The following is a 20,168-nucleotide window of genomic DNA, read 5'->3' as shown; positions in this document are numbered from 1 at the left end:
GAGGTCAACGTACGACCCTCAGTCCCTTGGACAGCCACTAGGCAGGAATTACCAGCACACCAAGGAAACCACAAGCCAGAATATTGTCAGTTTGCCAAGTAAAACCATTCCAGCTTTACTTGTTTTTAACATAGTTTTTAACATACTGTGTTAATCCTATTTAGGAAGGCAAATATGTAGGAGGAAATGTGATTTCCTAAATTAAATCGTTAAAAAGTAGGCCTTTAGAAGCACTAGCTTCCTTTTGCCGTTCAGTGGTACTAAATCCAGCAGGTTTAGAAAGGTTCAACCCCTGGGTGCAGTGGCTCATGCTTGTAATCCCAGCACTTTGGTAGGCCAAGACAGAAGGATTGCTTAAGGCCAGGAGTTCAAGAGCAGCCTGAGCAACAGCAAGACTGTCTCTAAAAAAAAACTTAAAAAATAAAAAAATTAATCAGGTGTAGTGGGATGCGTCTGTAGTCCCAGCTGCTCAAAAGAATATGGTGGGAGGATCCCTTGAGCCCTTGCAGTGAGCTGTGATTATGCCACTGGGCGAAAGAGGTCTCAAAAGTTCAACCCAAGTTAGAAAATCAGTTTAAATGTGTAATACACCAAAGAAATAACTGCTTGTTCTGTCATATTTAAATATTCATAGTCTAGAATGCTAAGTTTAGTGTTCCAATCCATTATTCTGTAAATGGAGGCTCAAAGAGGCCACTTGGTTAGGTTTCCTGGGGCTTTGCCCATTCTCCCCTAGTTATGCTCTCAGATGTGACCCTTGTATATTCTTAATTCATGCTCTGCCATAAGATGGATTCAAACTTTGTGCCTCCACCTCTAATGTTTTGTTTTACGAATTACTCCTTTTATCAGCTTTATATTCAAGCCAGTATATTTACTGACTACAGTGTTTTGAGTTAAATTCTTTCATAAATAATTGAATAGCCGGAGAAATTTTGCAGTATCGCAGTCATGTTTTGAAAAGATTGCTCTTGGTTCTTGTCTCTAATCTTTGAGAAAGCACACAGGATATAGTGTGTTGGCTTTCAGATCACTAATAAGACCAGATTTCTGTGGCCCCGTTTGTCGGTTTAAGGGATCCTGTAGGGCCCACACGAGATATTTCACCAGCTGTACTATCTTTAAATTCCAACATACACGGGTGGTCGTGCCCTGGATAAAACTCAGGAAGCAAAAACAACCTTCGGGAGAGGTGAGGTAGGAAGTCATAGCATTGCCGACGGTCCAGAGCAAATCGCTCCCGGTCTAGACCCCGCCCGTACCACAGCCTGGACAGGTTGAGGTTTCAACCCCTCTCTGGCAAACTCGGGCGCAGCCAGGCCCCGCCCAGAGATTTCCGGGGCACGCCCCGGAAGTGCTGAGAGGGACTTCCTGCGGCGAGGCCTCGGAGCTGGCTGCTGCGCACAGGCAGAGAAAGGCTGGTATGCATCTGGGTGCCGCTTGGGTGGGTGTTGCACAGCTGCAACCCCTCAGACCTCCTCTCTCCGCGCCTGCCTGGGTGGAATGTGAGCAGGAACCCCAGGAGAGGCAACCCCTCCTGGGACAGTGGGGATTGTATGCAAATGCAGTCTTCCAGGAAAGGGTTTTTCCTCGAGATTTAGTGCTGCAGGGGCCCAGAGTTGGGATACTTCCCTTTCAGTTACAACCCTGGTCTTTACTGCCGTCTTCAGAACTTCATTGAGCACCAACTACAAGTGTGCTTCTGGTACCAATTGGTATCACTGCCCACCAGATCTTCAGCTTTTTCAAACAAAAGGGGGAAATTGCAAAGAATTGGAAATAAGTGTTCGGTGCTCTAAATTCAGGAGAGGCTTGTTCTACCACTTAATTGTCCCCGTGACATTTCATTTTGAATGCAGAATTCGTTCTCTCTGTACTTCAGCTTGGCAGTAAATGGCTACCCTTCCCTTTAACAGTCACCTCCATCCACGCCAGGACCACCTTACAGCACCCTTAATGCTGTTCTCTCATGAGCCCTTCCACTATCCCAACCAGTGCTCAAAGGCAATGGGAAAGATTCCCACTGCAGACCTGCTGCCCCAGCATGTGATCTGAGAGCCCTTTGCAAAATAGCTCCTTATTTAGCATTGCACTTCTTTCCCCCCAAAACCCTTAGTAGTGTAACACCTATGGCAATCTTTGCTTTTTCTTTGAGTAAAATAATTTTTCTTTTACAGAAGTGTTCTTGAAGACTCTTCAATTACAGGAAAAGACGCTTGACTGCATCTTTAGAGGAGTTGGTTTCGCTGGTTCCAAGGATTCTGTTAATGAGAAAACTCCACAGGCCAGCATTCTGTAAGCTGGCTCCAGCAGTCCAGTTGACAGTGGCTGAGGCCAGTTCCTGATCATCCTATCTGAGGAACACCAGGTCTGGGAGAGGGAGCAGTACTGACCAGGGGAGGGAGGGAGGATTTTCCTTGGGGAAGTGGCTAAGCTGGATGATTTCAAGGAATTGAGTGAATCCAGAGAGCAGGTGGGGAGAGATACTATCAAGTTATCTTAAAACTTTTGGTCCCTTAGGGATTCTTCCCTTTTTTCCCCTACTTTTTAAGCACGTAAGTCAGAAGCCAGACTAACTGTGATTTTGTCCAAGTCATTTTATCTTTCTGTGCCTATATGCCATCTGTCAATGGGGATAGTAGAAGTACCTGTCTAGAGTTGTTATGAGGATTACATGAACAGTACCTGCTACATAGGAAGTGCTATCCAGGTATTTGTTGTAATTATTTCTTACTCTCCTTACCTCCCTGGGATTAGCTTGTTCTGCTGATTTATTCATTTCTACAGCGATTCTTTCATAAACTCATGTGTTTATTTTTTTTCTGGTCCCAGCTCTTGGATACAGTCAGGAAGTAGGCAAGAAATGCCAGCTCTGGAAGCAGAGGGAGAATAAGATATTCTCTAGTGCCATCCAGGAATATGCCACTGAGGTGTCAATGACAGACTCTTCCCTCTACAGAAGAGTTGTGCTAAACTTGGCGTTTTGTGGTCTTCTGGGGATTCTGGAAGTAAGGGACCTGAGGAGACTTTAAAACAACTGCTATAGGATAGGATCAGGATAAGTGAGTTGTGAATGCTTAGCAGAGTCTGATTAAGTTCAGAGTGAGACTGGAGCAGGAGAGAATACAGCTCAGATCTGCCATTTCCACGTTTTTTTTTTTTATCGTTCAGGAGCTTCATTTTGGCTGCCAGTTTTCAGAAATAGAAATTGTAACTGTATTTCCATTTTTTTGTCTTTGACTTTACTTAAAGTGCTTTTGTTTGTTTGTTTTACCTCACAGGAGTTTTTATTCTATGTGGGTCAAGTTTATCAATCTTTTCATTAATGACCTCTGGATATCGTCTCATAGAGGGGGGCGTTTCTTTTTTGAGATGGAGTCTCGCTCTGTCACCCAGGCTGGAGTGCAGTGGTGCGATCTCTGCTCACTGCAACCTCCGCTTCCCGGGTTCAAGCAATTCTCCTGCCTCAGCCTCCTGAGTAGCTGGGATTACAGGCATGCACCACCACGCCCGGCTAATTTTTGTATTTTTAGTTGAGACGGGGTTTCACCCTGTTGGTCAGGCTGGTCTCAAACTCCTGACCTTGTGATCCACCCACCTTGGCCTCCCAAAGTTCTGGGATTACAGGCGTGAGCAACTGTGCCCGGCCAGGAGGAAGGCCTTTCTATTCTGAGGTTATAAAGGACTCACCTCATGTTTTCCTCTGGTACTTTTATGGTTTCATTTATAACATTTAAAACTGGTTTATTTGGAATATATCCTGGTTTATAGAGTAAGGTAGAAATCTAATTTACCATCTTTCCAGATGGTTATCCAGTTCTCACCATGCATTTGAAGAGTTCACTTTTTTTTTTTAACTTATTTGCTACCTTTATTGTATGCTAAATGTATGTGCCTATTTCTGAGCCTTCTGTACCATTTTCATGAGTACTACACACTTTAAGTATTAAGGCTTTGTAATATGTAAGTTCTTTAGGATAAGTACCCTTCTTTCTCAGTTTCCCCAGGTAGTCCTGCATGTTTAGTCTTCTAGGTGAACATTAAAATCTTCTAAAAAGTTGATATTTTCATGGAAATAGTGTTGAATTTACAAATTAATTTGGAGATTACTCTCTGAGTACTAACCCCTGAGGAGCCATAAAGTGGCTTAATCTGGGAAGCAAGCCCTAGATTGAAATTTCATCTTGGCTGTTTTAACAGGTGCCTGACCTCGGAAAATTTATTTGCTTCTCAGTTTTTATATATATGCGAGAAGGACTTGAATGTCTGCCCTGTAGGATTAAATGAGATAAAAAGCATAAAATGCCTTCTTGGAGTAAGCGATCCTTTCTTCACACGGTCCATTCTGGCCAGCTCACAAACCACTGAGAGGGAAGCCTCCAGGATCCTAGAGTAGATGACCAGATGCCCAGGCGCACAATCTGTGGAAGTGAAAGTCAAGCTTTCTAGGGCAACAGCTGTCCTCAGTCGCTTGGTCAGATAGTCTAATCGCAGTTTTTCAGGTGAGTTCCCTCTTGACTTTCTTCTAGGGTTTTGCTTATGCCCTGGGGTGGACACCCTCGGAGGATGGGAGAAACTATGTACTGTGCCAGGTCGCCTCAGGCCTGCCTTTTCCCTCCATCCTTCCCCACCCCTCCCCTCTTCCACCCACTTTCTCACACTCCTCCTCTTTTCTCTTTCCTCCCTTTTCCTCCCTCTCCATCATCCTCCCTCTTATATTTCTTTCCCTTCACTACCCCATCTCCTGCCTGGCCCTTCTGCACTGGCAGAGTAGACCCTCAGAAACCCTGGGAGAGAGGATGGCTGGGGCAGGCTGATGTCTTGAGTCCTGTCCTTGGCTGTCTCTGAGGCTCTTAAAACTCCTAATTAGAGGAGTGACTCCGACTTGCTTTTCTGACAGGGCTAAATTTGCGAGAGTGGGGTGCAGGTATGTAGACCTTATTTTCTGTTGGTCTGGATCCTCAGTTCTGCTTTGTGTTGGTTTTTGTTGGTAATGTTGTTGTTTGTTTGTTTTGTAGAATATCATTCAATTGGGATTTAACTGTTTTTGTCATTATTATACTGAGGTTATACATTCTGGGGAGGAAGGCCACAAAGTTGAAGTGCCATTCTCATCATATCAAGGGTGCATACTGTTAACTTATAACTGTCGAGACATAAAACAATTTGTAAGGTGGAAAAAAGCAGAGAGGGGTAATTAGTGTAATTTGAGTTGGAAGCAAAAATTTTATCAAGTTTGGACACAAAACTAGGTTTGTTCCCAAGAAAGTAGCAGCCATCCATTTTCTTTGGAGAGGTGAAGGGTTTATTCTGTCACAATTCCAGCAGAGACAAAGCATCCCTGTTGCTGAGATACTGTTTATCATAGCAACAACAGCTGCAGAATTAGTAGTGGCATAGCAATGAACAGAGCTTTTTTCGTCCCCATGTCTCTCTTCCATCTCAAGTAGTATGGACTCCTGTGGGTGGTAAAACATACCTGTTAATGGTGTTATTGTCATTTTTCCAAACTTCTTATCAGTTGAATTCGTTTCTATTGCCATTTCTATTCCCATACTCCTTCATCTGCTCTATCTGCAAATCTCTTGAGTTTCTGTCTTGTTTTCCAATTTAATTAAATATGATTCGCCTTTAAAAGTAGGAACTATATATTATTTTTATATTTATTTATATTCCAGATTGTATGTGTATGTTTTAGATGCCTTTATAGAGGATATTTTATTTATGCATATATATTTTTTGAGACAGGGTATTGCTCTGTTGCCCAGGTTGGAGTGTAGTGGCGTGATCACAGCACACTGCAGCCTCAATCTCCCAGACTCAAGTGATCCTTCTGCCTTTGCTTCCCAAGTAGCTGAGATGATAGGCGTGTGCCATGAAGATATATTTAAATAGCCGTTTGAGTCAGATATTCATTCCAGCAGTTCTTTGATGTTACTGAGACATGATACAGGCTGAATGAAAACATTTTATGTGAGTGCCATATGATTGGCGTGTCCTGGGATTACTGAACGTGTTTGAGAGCTCTAGTCTATATCATATTATATTGCTTTAGCAACAGGAATAAAGCACATTTCAAAGGTCTCTTTATTATTTTAGGATTCAAGGCCAGAGGTGTGAACAAGGTGTCAACTCTGAAGGGCTGAAGGGAAGGTTTTTCTAAGGATGGACCCACACCAGAAGGTCCCTAGCATATATAATGGGGATACTTTACAGACTCCTGAGTATGAAAAAGTCTCTCAGTATGAGGACCAGTTAGAAAGGCATGAGGGTAGGCGCATGGAAGAAAGACGGTATAAATGCAATGATTGTGGAAAGAAGTTTGCCCAGAGCTCAGGCCTTGTTCGACATCACAGAATCCACACTGGAGAGAAACCCTATGAGTGTGATCACTGTGGAAAAGCCTTTAGCGTGCGCTCAACCCTTACTGTGCATGAAAGAATCCACACTGGTGAGAAACCTTATACTTGTAATGAGTGTAAGAAAGCCTTCAGTGTAAGGGCACACCTGATTATACATCAGAGAATCCACAATGGAGAGAAACCCTATGAATGTAATGAGTGTGGCAAAGCATTTAGTGTGAGCTCAGACCTTATCAAACACCAGAGAATCCATACTGGTGAGAAACCTTATGAGTGTGATGAGTGTGGAAAAGCTTTCAGTGTGAGCTCAGCCCTCATCAAGCATCAGAGAATCCATACAGGAGAAAAGCCGTATGAGTGTAAGGAATGTGGGAAGGCCTTCTATGTGAACTCAGCACTTATTAATCACCAGAGGATTCACTCTGGAGAAAAGCCCTATGAGTGTGGAGAGTGTGGAAAAGCGTTCAGCCAGATCTCAACCCTTATTCATCACCAGAGAATCCATACTGGAGAGAAACCATATGAGTGTGAAGAGTGTGGGAAAGCTTTCCGTGGGAGTTCTAATCTTACTAAACACCAGAAAATACATGCCAAAGGAAAGTGTCATCAGTGATTTATGTGGCAAATATATTCCAAAGGGCTTTTGTTACATCAGAAGATACCATCGAAAGAAGAGTATGGTTAAAGTTAATCCCTTAATTGACACTTCATCCTTGAAATACTGAAGTGAGAAATCACTGAAAAGTAACTCCATCAGCATTGTTTCTAAGGCTCTAAAATCACATCTACTTCTGAGAATGTAATTTTGCAACTCATAAGGTAAAGCCATTTAAAAACCATATAGTATATAATGTAGTTTATGTTGGCTTAGAGCAAACTAGCAATTCAAACATTTTCCTCTTATGAGCAAGCCTTTTGTTGTTGTTTTGTTGCTGTTGGTGTTATAGATAAAACATTAGATTTTGACATTGGAAGCAATTGGTGAGAGAGGAAGGACATATCCTTAGTTGAATCTGGAAAATACCAACCCATTTATCTTTCTTTGCCTTTGATGTACCACTGTGCTCTTAGGATGATTAGATGTGTTTGTGACTTCTTGGCAGAAGGTAGAGCATCTTTTTAGGTAGGAAACCCAACAGATAATTTTTCAGGGAGATTCTTGCATAGTCAAAAAGCCTTAAACCTTTTTTGACTTACTGACTCAATAAGCTTTTGAGTTTGACTGAGGTTCCTCAACCAACGCAAACAAAACAAAGACAAAAACTTCCCGAGGAGATTTAAGTATTTCTGACTTCTGACCCTTGCTCATAGCTGATCATAGCTCACTGCTGTGTGTGGTGTCGTATATGCAAAGGCTCAGAGGTATAATAATGGGACGTTTGGGGAATTTTTCGAGGTTGGTGTTGGTTTTAGGATGACTATGTGAAGCTTGATACCTAATGTCAACCAAGAATACTCAGATTTGAGAGGTGAGTTTGATTTTGAAAATGTTTTTGCTTTGTCTATGGGAATCGCACTAGAGCTGTCCACCAGACCGTGATCTCACTTCCTAACCCTAATCTCCAAAGCCTGTATTTGCACATGTGAAACTCAGGAGAGAAATCTGGACTTTAAAATTACTTTGTTACTATTTTTCTTTCCTTTTTTTTTTTTTTTTTTTTCCCTTTTGAAGCAGGATCTTGCTGTATCATCCAGGCTGGAGTACAGTAGTGTGATCCCACCTCACTGCCGCTTCAGCTTCCTGGGCTCAAGTGATCCTCCCATCTCAGCCTCCCAAATAGCTGGTTCTACAGGTTTGCACCACCATGCCTGCTAATTTCTTATTTTTTGGAGAGACAAGGTCTTACTATGTTACCCAGGTTGGTCTCCACTTCCCCTGCTCAAGCGATCCTCCCGCCTTACCCTACCTAAGTGCTGGAATTACAGGCATAAGCCACCGGGTTAGGCTGTTTTTCTATTTTAACAGTGATTTCTCCCTCGTGAGTAATAGTCCTGAAATTTTTTATTCCTGAAATTTAATTAATGTGAGGTTCAAGATGAATATGCCAAATTGATAGAAATTACAAATAGCTTTAGTGGTTCACATTTGGAAGAGATTATAGAGAACGCTCTCTGGGAAGGTGAAATGTTGTTCACTTCTCAGAAAGAGGCTCTGTGTTGCAAAGGGATGCACAGTTTCCATGAATTATCCTAATCAGCACTTCAGGCAAGTCAGCTGTAAAACACACTGGACCTCATGAAGCTCTGAGCCAACTTGTGACCAGAAGGCACTAAGGTCAGAGATGCATGTGGAAAAGCACATGATGAAGCCTCTGGTATTGGAGTAGTGCCTACAGCCCTGCCCAAGGCCTGGATATGGGGATTGAAGGCAAAGAAGATCATGGTTCTGGAGCTCACATTGAGGAAATGGACCTTACTCAGGGAATTGGGCACATTAGAGAAGTTAAAACACATACTGTACTTATAGCAGAAGTGAAGGGCTTCAAGAAGTTCTCTTTGCATTGCTGACTTCATGTGTGAATTCTTTTGCCCTGCTTCTTCCTGTCTTTGACAATTGAAGGAGACTAGGTTTTCCTTTGTTTGACCTGTCACCCCATTTCTGTGCTGTTATCTTCAATGTTTTTAATGTTTATCTTTCTAACCCCAGCTATCTTGGTTTGTTTCTAGAATGGAAGTTTACAGACAGTCATCTGGGTGGAGGACACCCTTTTGGAATCAGCACTGAATGTGATGCCATATCCCACTCCAAACCAGCACAACTATAAATATTAAGCAGTGAGTGGTATTCTGAAGACTTTGAAGGAGGAGCTATTTCTGAAAATAAATTTATTTTGTTGAAGAATTTAACCATTAAGCAGTCAGGATATGTGTACTGTGGTTATTCCTTTTGAGCTCAAAGTAAGGTACTAGTGATTATTTGTTTTAGGTTGGGTCTTGTGCCAGGTGCTAGGAATACAAAAATAAGTGAAAAAAAGCACCCTAATCTCAGGGGACTCGCAGGCTATTTGGTGACAGGGAGAAGAGAGTAGATAGAAAACAACGAATACTGTGATAAAGCCACTGGATTTGTAGAGTACTTTGCACTGAAGAAAGTTTAACAATGACTCACGAAAACAATTGGAAAGGCTTTGGAGGAGGACGAAAGTTTGGAGGAAAAAAAATGAGTTCTTGAGCCATATGATAAAGAGGAATGAGGGAAGGTACAGTGAGAATAGCATGTGAAAAAGCACAATGCATCTGGGGGTAAAGAAGGAAGTTTTCATGGACCTTGATTATATTTCAAGGATCATAGAATATGCATATGAAAGTAGTATATTATGACCAGACCATGACATTCTTTGTTCTGCTAAGAAGTGTGAAGCATATTCTTTAGACCAGTGTTTCTTCAAACATTTTGTGCAGTAAAAAACCCATTTTATGTTGTCACTCAGTGTACCATTTTTGGGAGAGACCATCCTCCTTGGGCCTTGCACTCCTACATGTCTTGTTGGGTGTGCCAACATTGCAAGGGCATAGCAGCTCTTACTCAGGCCACTTTTTATTGTCATGCAGCTAGTAACCTTGAAAGATGAGGTGACATCTCTTGGACTAAGAGTAGGTTAGCTTCCTTGCTTACTTATTACTGTCTGGTATTCTTTTGGAAAGTTCTGTTCAATTTTTTTACATGTTTATAGGAATTATTTACATATTCTGGATATGAGCTCTTTTCATAGAGGATGCAAATATTATCTCCATCTTTATAGCTTACCTTTTATTCTCTTAATGGTGTCTTTTGATGAAGATAAGTTTTTAATTTTAATATAGTCAAATTTATCAGTCTTTTTCTTTCGTGTGTGTCTTGTGTCTTTTGTATAATTCTTTCTCTCCCTTAAGATCAAGAAGATAATCTCGACCATTCTAAAAAGTTTTCTAATTTGCTTTCTCATTTGTATCTGTAATCCATTTGAAATTTATTTTTCTGCCTGAGTGAGGTAAAGTCTAATTTCATTCTTTTCCCATATGGATATTCTTTTCATCCTTCATCACTTATGGGAATGCCTGTTATTTCCCACTGTTCTACAGTGCCAATTTGTCATTAATTAATTTTCCAAAAATGCATGGATCTGTTTCTAGTTTCTCTGTTACGTTCCATTGCTTTATTTGGCTCTCCCTGCATCAATATGAGATTTTCCTAATTATTGTAGCTTTACATTGTTCTGGTATCCAGTGGAGCAAATCATCCTACTTGAAGAGTCAGACTCCGTGCCAAATTTTATGTGTCATTTTTCAGGCCCAACCGTAGGCAGTTACAAAGTCCGTACTCCTCATGAAGGAAAGCTACGCTTCCCATGCCAGACTTGGGGCACAGCCAATGCATTGCAGTCTCTGAAGAAAGTTGCAGTCAAGGACCCAGACCCCCAGCCCAGCCATGCTGTTAGGCATATCTGCATACCAAGCACCTCTATTTGGAGGTCTGTTTATTGGTGGCCTCCTCTAAACAATTCTGAGACCTTTTTACTGGGATCAGGAACCTTGATGCCACTTGTCTTCACTTTCAGTATTTAGTACTTTTCCAGTCCTAGCAATTTTCACTCTTTCTCCTACCAGCCCTTAGGCCCATAAAATGGATGGAGCCTTTTATTCAGGTTTGTCTTAGTAGGGAGATGATCCCCATACTTGGCTGATTCTTTTGACGCTTGCTTGACTCTGTTCCATGGGTAAGAATGTAACACTGCAGGAGCCAGCACTTTTTCCTGCTGAGCCTCTTGCTAATGCTACCGCTGATCGAAGGCTTGACTGATACCTTATCGTTTTGGCATGTTTTAACTGACCACCACAACACCTGACAGCTCAGTTCTTTCTGCATCAGCTTAGTTCTTAACACCACCTTCTTCTCCTGCTTCATAAGTGTCTTGGCTGTTCCTGGTTCTTTGCATTTACATATAAATTTTAGAATCAGCTGTCAAATTTGACCCACTCCCTTCTAAAAAATTATTGGGATTTTGATTGAGAGTGTATTGAATCTATAGATTAATGGGGAGAATCAACATTCTTGCATGAATTTTCTAATTCATGAACATGGTATAGCATTCCATTTCTTTAGGGTCTTAATTTTTCCCAATAATATTTTATGGTTTTCTGTGTTGGTCTTAATGATCTGTATTAGATTTATCTCTAGACATTTGACATTGCTTCCATGTAATTGTTAGTAGTGTCATTTTTTAAAATTTACTTTCTGTTTACAGAGACTTAGCATTGATTTTTATATATTGACTTTGTAGCCAGCATTCTAACAACATATAGATATTTTTGGTCTTTACATATACCATTTGCAAATAATGACAGTTGTATTTCTTCCTTTCAAATTTTTATACTTTTTTTCCCCCTTATTACATTAGTATGACCTCTACTACCATGATAAAAAGAAGTGGTAATAGTTGGCATCGTTGTCTGGAAGGCCTGCTGTGACCTCACCTGTAGATTCCTTTCTCCAGTGACTCATCTTGAGATTACCCTTCTCTCATACCTCCAACATTTTTGAAACTTGGATATTCCAAGCCTTTGCTAACCATTCACTTCTTTGGATACACTCAGCAGAAGAGAAATAGAAGGCTGCCAACCTCTTAGACTCAAACAAAATCATTTTCCCATTTGTTACCCTCAGAAATTGGCTCTTCCCGTCCACAGGTTCCACATCCATGGATTCAACCGTGTATTGTCAGTAGTCAGAAATAATAATAATTAAATAAATAAATAGTTATCTTGATCCTGATCTTCACAACCTGCCTTGCCTAAAAATTTAACATTTTTCACACTACCTGTATGCGAGCTAACCAGCACTAGCTGAGAAGGGTTTCACATTTTTTTGACTCTGTTTAACCTGCACAAAAACAAGACTTTAGAACAAGTCTTACTTGGTGGTTGCACAGTTCATTAAAATATTTTAGGTTGAGCTCCACTGGTAGCTGATTTCTAAAATAATAGAACATTTTAAAAATATAGTATAGCAACTATTTACATAGCATTTTCATTAAATTAGGTATGATCAGTAACCTTGAGATGATTTAAAAGTATATAGGAGGATGTGTGTAGTTATATGTAAATACCATGTTATTTTATATAAGGGACTTGTGCATGCTGAGGTGTCCTGGAACCAGTCCCCAACAGATACCGAGGAACGACTATATACAGTCAGTTCACATTACTTGCCGTTAGTTGGGTCCTATAATGTTACCACAAACACTGAATTAATGAGTACTGAACTGTTGTTCCTAGAGTTAATGGGGGGTTAAATTCCTGTGAGCCTGTACTCATAATATTTTCATCAATCCATATATCATTTGCATTGTAAACATTTGTTCGCCAACATGCTTGTGAAATAAACCAGTCCCATCAGGGTTTGAAAGCAGCTCTTCCTTGGCTGAGCAGGTAGGTGGCTTACACCTGTAATTCTAGCACATTGGGAGGACAGGGCAGGAGGATCACAAGCCCAGAAGTTTGAGACCACCCTAGGCAACATAACAAGACCCTGTCTCTCTAAAAATAAAAAATAAAAATAAATAAGGAAAGCAGCTCTTCCACATAACCCTTTTCTGTATAATACTACACAGGTGTTTAAAAAATATTCCATAGCCTTCTAATCTTTAGAACCTGTCTTGCCTGAAACTTTAACATTTTCCACACACACACTTTTAACATTTTCCACAGTATGGGAGACAGCCAGCACTAACTTAGATGGGTGTCACATGTTCTTGGTTTTTTTCTTTAATTAGTTGTCATCTCATGAATTCTCAATTTTTTTTTCTTTTTTTTTGAGATGGAGTTTCACTCTTGTTGCCCAGGCTAGAGTGCAATGGCGCAATATTGGCTCACCGCCACCTCCGCCTCCCTGGTTCAAGTGATTCTCCTGCCTCAACCTCCTGAGTAGCTGGGATTACAGGCATGCGCCACCATGCCTGGCTTTTTCTTAGCTTCATCCCACACTGTAGCTGTGACTTTTTAGCACTTTCCCTAGTGACCTCATGTACAGACGACCAAATTTTCTCTTCCTTTTTCTGGATGTACTGAATTGTTGAATCATTAACATTGTATTTATAGCCAATAGCACTATCACTCATGCATGAATGAAGCTTATCTAACACACTTATTTTCTCTGTAAGGCACATAACAGTCTTGTTGCACTTAGGAACACTAGACAGCACTTCACCACTATATTTGGGTAGCATTTTAAACAAAAATTACCCCCAAAACGGGGCACTAGTTATGCCCCAAAAGGAAACTTGTTGATAAGAGCTAAAACGAAGGCAGAGTGTCCCCTTGTTTGAACTTTTCAGATGGTATTATTTTCATAGGGTTGCCATAGTAGATTACCACAAACTTGGTGGCATGAAACAACAGAAATTTATTTTCACACTGCTCTGGAGGCCAAAAGTCCAAATTAAGTTGTTGGCAGGGCTGCACTCCATCTGAAAGCTCTAGGGTACTTCCTGGCCTCTTCCAGATTCTAGGAATCCTAGGCTTGTAGCCACATCACTCAAATCTCAGCCTTTGTATTCACACAGCTTTTGTCTACTCTCTGTCTTCTCCTTTCCTATCTCTTACAGGGATCCTTGTCACTGGATTTAGGGCCCACCTGGATATTCCAGGCTGATCTTTTCTTGAGATCATAAACTTAGTAATTATCTGCCAAGACCCTTTTTTCAAATAAGGTCACATTCACAGATTCCAGGGGTTAGGACATAGACATAACTTTTTGGGGGCCACCACTCAACCTACTGCAGATGATAAATTTTTCTCTTCTCAGAAATAATTGATTAATGCACTTGAGCACTGAAGTTGAAGTTTTCTGGCAATTAGCAAAAGGGAAAATAGGTTGTTTTATATTGTTTTTTATTTGCCTAACAAAAGAAAGCAACTGTCTTTGACTGCAGAGATGAACTTTTTCCTGGAACTAAATTCAAATAAACATATTGCTTGAATCCCTGTGTAAAATATATTAAATAATAGATATTGTCTTCAACTATAGTTTTAAAAAGAAAAAATGGGTCATAGTGAACCCTAAAACAATCCCACAAAATCTTGTGTTAACTTCTATTAAATTACAACACACCTACAATATACAAATCATAAGCATACAATTTTATCACTTAAACTAAGTGAACACACTTGTGTAGCCCACACCCAGGTCAAGAAATAATATTTTCAGCCTTCCAAAAGCCTTTATCCCCATGATTCCTTGTAACACCATGATGAATTATGCCTGTTTTTGAACTTTGTGTATACCACGTAACTCCTTTGTGGCTGACTTGTTTCTTTTGACATTGTGAGATGGATCCAAGCTATTGAATATAGTTTTAGTTCATTCTCCCATGAAATTTCTAACTTAGTGAAGCATTTCTACATGATGCTAAGAGTATGTTCAGGGATTTGCTTTATATAATCTTGATTTTGATAATCAAAAGGGTTCGACTTCAAGAATCTAAATGGATGGAAAGTTAAATGATTATCAAGTAGTGTCTCTCAGATTTCACATACATTAAGCAAGTATTGGCTTAAGATTCATGATTGAATTCTGTGACAAGTATCTGTGATCACATATTCTTTATAGCTACCTCAGATTCTTTTTGTGATGGTTTAGGAGATGGATGTGTGAATAGATAGCTGAATTTTATTCTTGCCCAGCTATAAAGCCAACCCACTTCAGCATGAGCATGAGTAGTAGACGAATTTCTAAGTAAAGACAATTTGTTCCTCATGAAAAAACTCTGAATCTTCTGCATCACAGTTTGGGTGCTTAGTTGGGATTCCAAACTTCTTTATCAAAAAGTAGGAAAGCTTCAACCTGGAAGATGTTTAGAACAAGTTGCACAGTTCATTAAAACATTTTAGGTTGAGCTCTATTGATGTCTGATTTCTAAACAAACATATTTGCATTTCTGTAACTACTTCCAATCTTCCCCTTCTTTCACCTCCCATAGCACATTGTTTCTTTCTTAGAACATTCATCTTCTCTTTTGCTTTGTTTGTTTTTTTGTTTTGAGCCAGTTTCTCACTCTGTTGCTTAGCCTGGGATGCAGTGGCACAATGTCAACTCAAGGCAACTTCCAATTCCCAGTTTCAAGCGATTCTCATGCCTCAGCCTCCTCAGTAGCTGGGACTATAGGCATACGCCACCTTGCCCGGCTCATTTTTGTAGTTTCAGTAGAGATGGAGTTTCACCATGTTGCCCGGGCTGGTCTCAAACTCCTGAGCTCAGCTAATCCACCTGCCATGGTCTGCCAAAGTGCTAGGATTACAGACGTGAACCACCGCACCCAGCCCTATTTTACTTTGTATGTGTCTCTCTTGTCCTGCTCCTTTGATTGTGAGTTTTTTGACTGCAGGGATTATTATTATTCTTTATGGATTCTTTGCAGCCCTTGGTATGGCTTGAGATTGTACAAGTCATCTTGGGCTAATTAGGATCAATTAGCTTTTTGTCATGTAACCAACAACCTCCCAAATCTCAGTGGCTTGCAATAACAAAGGTTTATTCTTACTGCACATCAGTTATGGGTCAGTTGCAGCTGTGCAATACATTCTCTCTGTTCTAGGATCCAGGCTAGAGGAGCAGTCCTACCTTGAATGTGCTGCTCTTACAGCAATAGAAAAAACAGTTGTAGAACTATGTGATGGATTTAAATTAGCTACTCTGGAGGAGCATATGTCACTTCCACTTCATTAGCTAAAACAACTCAAATTACCAAGCCTAGTATCTGTGGGGTGGGGAAAATAATCCTTACAAAGAATTCAGTGTGTAATAACAATAATCTATTATTGAGATAGTGTATCTACCCTGATAGCCAATATTTATGGTATGCTTTCTATACCAGGGCTTTTCCTGAATGCCTATATATATATATTTTTTTCTCAATGAATAACAATGCTATGAGACAGATACTTCTGTATTCCCATTTTACAGCTGAAGAAGTTGAAGAACAGAGACATTGAATAACCTGTCCATTAGGAAACGGTAGAGCCAGGAATTGAAACCAGAAGTCTGACTTCACAATCTTTTCTCTTAACCACAGTGCTGTATTATGAGAGTTTTAATCTGAAGGTTTATGTCTATGTACCATGTTGGGCTTTAAAGAGTCATGAGGTGTGCTAGTAAAAACTCTAAAAGTGAGATTGAGATTCAGGAGCCCTTGGTCTCATCCAGTCATTACCTCTGAGTAACCGTATTACCTAGGCTCATGCCCCATACCTGGGCCTCAATTTCTGTATCCTTAAAAATGAGGTAAACAGACCAGATATTCTCTGATACCCCGTCAGCTTTGAATTTCTTATCCTTTCTCCAAGTACATAGTAAAATACTTTATTGATGTTGATATGATGACCTCTTTCATCCTCTGCTTTCTATGTTATTATCTTCATAGTAGATCTTGTATCAGTATTGAATCTCCCCAATCCTCTTACTTCTATTTTACTTCTCCTGTTTTGCTTTAACGATACTACTACTACTACTACTACTGTCTACCATTTATTGAGACCTACTGTTTCAGAACAGGAAAATAAACCCAAAGAAAGCTGAAGGCAGAAAGTACTAAAGATAAGAGCAGAAATCAATGAAAAAGCAAACATATCCTTACTTAGAGCCTTCATATATAAAGAGTGTGTTTTAGGTAGGTTCTCTCTGTAGGCTACTCGTATATGTTACATTAGAATTCCCCTTTCTGTCTCCAGGAAAAAGGTGCTAATTGCATAATCAACCTGTTCTTTCAGATGGTGACTCCTGGCCTTAAACAGGAGTCTGTTTCAAAGCAAGACTTTTCCAGAGGAAGTCCAACACAGAGTGATGCCCAGGGGACTAAATAGAAACATTTATTAGGGACCCAACACTGAAGAAGTTCATGGGCTTCTGAATAGTTTTCCCAAGTGAGGGGAGATCCCCTTTGAAGAAGCACAACAGACATTGCCTAAAGCTAAGGAGAGTATCACTGATAAAGGAACCTGAGACACCTGGGAGAATTTGCTCTGAAATTCAGTCCTGCCAATGCTCTGAGAGTGGGAAACCCTCCTTTCAGTTTGCGCATGATTTTCAACCTCAGCAACTGTAATAAAACAAGCAGGCTCTCAATGTAAAGTTAGTGGGAAAGTCATTTTTCTGAAAATATCCCTCCCTATTTAAAAAAGCCTTAATACACCAGCAGCCCTGACTTGAACACCAGCATGTCCAAACTGGAGGAAAGCCCTATGTTTATCTTCAACATGGAAAGACCTTCAGTGTAAACCCAAGTTCCATGAAACAACAGAGAAGCCATCCTGGAGAGGGCTTGCATGAGAGTAAAGAATATGGCAAAATCTTAAGACACTGGATCTTGTCAGTGTCTTGTCAGACATCAGAGAGCTCTTATGGATATCTTCAGTGTGGAAGGCCTTCTGTGTGAGCTCAGTATTATTGAACATAAGTAAATTCATTTTGGACAAGAGCCTTATCTATATTCGTGGGTGTAGCAAAGCCTCAAAGTGCTGTGACAGCCTTATTAAACATCAGAGAATCTGCACTGCAGAAAAACCCTATTGGTCTGAAGAAGATAGTAAAAGGTTCATTGTGGTTCAGCTCTGGTCACCCACCAGAGAATCCACACTGGAGAGCAGCACCGTTATGAATGTAGTGTATGAGGGAAGGCCTTTATTTGGAAGCTAGCACTTTTCAATCATCAGAATGCCCATGCTGAAGTGAAAATTTATAAATGTAAAAATGTAAAAAAGCTCAATCGTATACATCAGAAAATCCACACTGGAACAAAACTGTATGCATATGACCATAGGGAAGCTAACAGTGTTAGCTCATTGCTTAAAGGGCATCAAGATTCCCATAGAGGGAAAAGCTCTTTGTAAATTATGTGGGAAAACCTTCAGTCAAAGTTCAGATCTTATCCAGCATCAGAGTCCACACTAGATGGAAGCTTTGTGACTTGGACAAATGTAAGAAAACATTTTGATGAACTCATCCTTTACTAAGCAACAAAGGATACACAACAAAAATGGACCTCAATAATCAAATATGTGGTAGAGAGATAGTAATTTTTCAACATCATCTGTCATGATTAAGGAAAAGACCATTAAATAGAAGTGGTGACAGTAAAAAAAAATAGACCAAATGCATATTATCACTTTGACATTATTTTATGGAATTAAAGACAATTGTTATTAGAAGAAGATTGGCATGTCACTTCATGGGCAGAGTTGAGGAATTAATCTGTGACCAGTCTCTATGGATATTTAACTGTCTTTGATACTATTAACTTTTTATTTTCTGTAGTAGAGGTAGAGAGTAGAGGGTAAGTCTTTATAACTAATCATGTAACTATAACCTGGATAATCCAAACATTATTGACTATATTGTTGTTTGTTTGGAATTCATAATGCTCACTAAAATTTTTCTAAGAATGATTTTGACATTTATTCCTGGGACCCAATAAGTGTATCACTTCTTCCAGACTTACTCCCTTTTATTTTTTATGATGTTAGTCTCAGAAATGCTGCAAATAAAGATGTGTGTTTTGGCAAATCATTTCCCAAAATTTCCTATTCCTTTGTTTAAAAAAAAGGCGTAGAAATGTGCATAGACTGTGTGAACCTGCAGTATGATGAACAACAGACCTTACTGCCTTGTTCATCTTTGTGTCTCTAATATACAGAATAATGACTGATACAGAAAAGGCCCTCAAAACATGCTTGTTGAATGACTACTCCAAGGGTTCTGTTTATGGGTTGGTCTCATTCCAGCCTACAGAGGGGCCACTAATTATGTTTGCCATAGGATTCTACCCTCTTCCCAGACCTGATCAATGAATAACTTCGGGTACTCAGTGTGGACTGATTATGAACTCACTTCGTGGCACATCATAATCATTGGTCTGTGTGAGGCCTTGCTTTCATTCTTACACACTTTTTCTCCTTTACTTTCATCCCAGTCGTGTTTCTCCCATCCTTAAATATTTGATTTACAAAACTGGTCCTGTGTTAATATGTCTCATTTTATGCCATTCTGCTTTTTGAGGTTTATTCATGTCAATATATGAAAGTCTAGTTCACCCCCTTAACTGCTGTGCAATGCTTAGTCATTGATTCGTTCCTCTAATGAAGGTTATTTTAAACAACTCTTTATAATAAACAGTCTTGTTCTGAACACTTTTGGGAGTGTTTTTCTGGAGAACATACCCAGGAGTCAAATTGCTGGGTCACAAGTATGCACAGTGTCAATATCACTAGCAAGTAATGGTTTCTGTTCTTTGTGAACTAAGAGACCTGTCTGGCAGCTTAGCCTGATCATGATAGCCCCTTTTCTGCATGAATTTCTGAGAGCAACTGACAACTAAACCAGGCAGGCATATTCTCATCTGCTAGCAGCCTGGAGTGAGATGAATCTCCAACATAAGAATGAGAAAACCTCAACCTCAGAAATAATGCCTGACTTTTCAGGGTCTGGTGATGCAAACTGATTATACTACTTAAACTACAGTGTAACCTAAGAAGGCACATATCAGACTATGCTATGAGCAAAGAGAAAATAAAATATTTTTCCTTTTTACCTAAGAACATCATCTCAGAAAGGGAGTACAGCCATTGCAAAGGTGCTGACATTGGAGAAACAGCAAGGCCAGTGAGACAGTAGTAGGAAATGAGGTCAGAGAGACAGGGGAGAGGGCCTGTAGAAATAGACTTGTAAGCAGGCTGGGCATGGTGGCTCACACCTATAATCCCAGCACTTTGGGAGGCCGAGGTGAACAGATCACTGGAGGTCAGGAGTTCGAGATCAGCCTGGCCAACGTGGTGAAA

At 40.2% G+C, this 20,168-nt stretch overlaps 1 protein-coding gene across 30 annotated transcripts; it reads left to right on the top strand.

The window, feature by feature from the left end:
• Window positions 1-1,370: 1,370 nt before the first annotated feature.
• LOC706647 (uncharacterized) lies at window positions 1,371-19,518 on the top strand. 30 transcript variants are annotated; one of them, XM_078000780.1, is made up of 8 exons: window positions 1,371-1,421; window positions 2,178-2,368; window positions 4,201-4,502; window positions 6,100-7,181; window positions 8,038-8,155; window positions 9,030-9,137; window positions 16,886-17,005; window positions 17,106-19,518. In XM_078000780.1, exon 4 carries the CDS (start codon window positions 6,166-6,168, stop codon window positions 6,973-6,975), a length of 810 nt encoding a protein of 269 aa, XP_077856906.1. In that variant the 5' UTR covers window positions 1,371-1,421; window positions 2,178-2,368; window positions 4,201-4,502; window positions 6,100-6,165; the 3' UTR covers window positions 6,976-7,181; window positions 8,038-8,155; window positions 9,030-9,137; window positions 16,886-17,005; window positions 17,106-19,518. The 30 variants fall into 30 exon arrangements, 18 of the variants coding, with proteins under 18 accessions (XP_077856906.1, XP_077856909.1, XP_077856910.1 ...); XM_078000783.1 differs by lacking the exon at window positions 16,886-17,005 and adding an exon at window positions 2,833-3,008; XM_078000784.1 differs by lacking the exon at window positions 16,886-17,005 and adding an exon at window positions 2,833-3,008 and having other exon boundaries at window positions 8,035-8,155.
• Window positions 19,519-20,168: the final 650 nt, after the last annotated feature.

The sequence above is a fragment of the Macaca mulatta genome, chromosome 4 (genome assembly GCF_049350105.2).
Source record: "Macaca mulatta isolate MMU2019108-1 chromosome 4, T2T-MMU8v2.0, whole genome shotgun sequence".
Classification (NCBI taxonomy): Eukaryota; Metazoa; Chordata; class Mammalia; order Primates; family Cercopithecidae; genus Macaca; species Macaca mulatta.
This window is presented reverse-complemented; position numbering and strand designations above follow the sequence as displayed.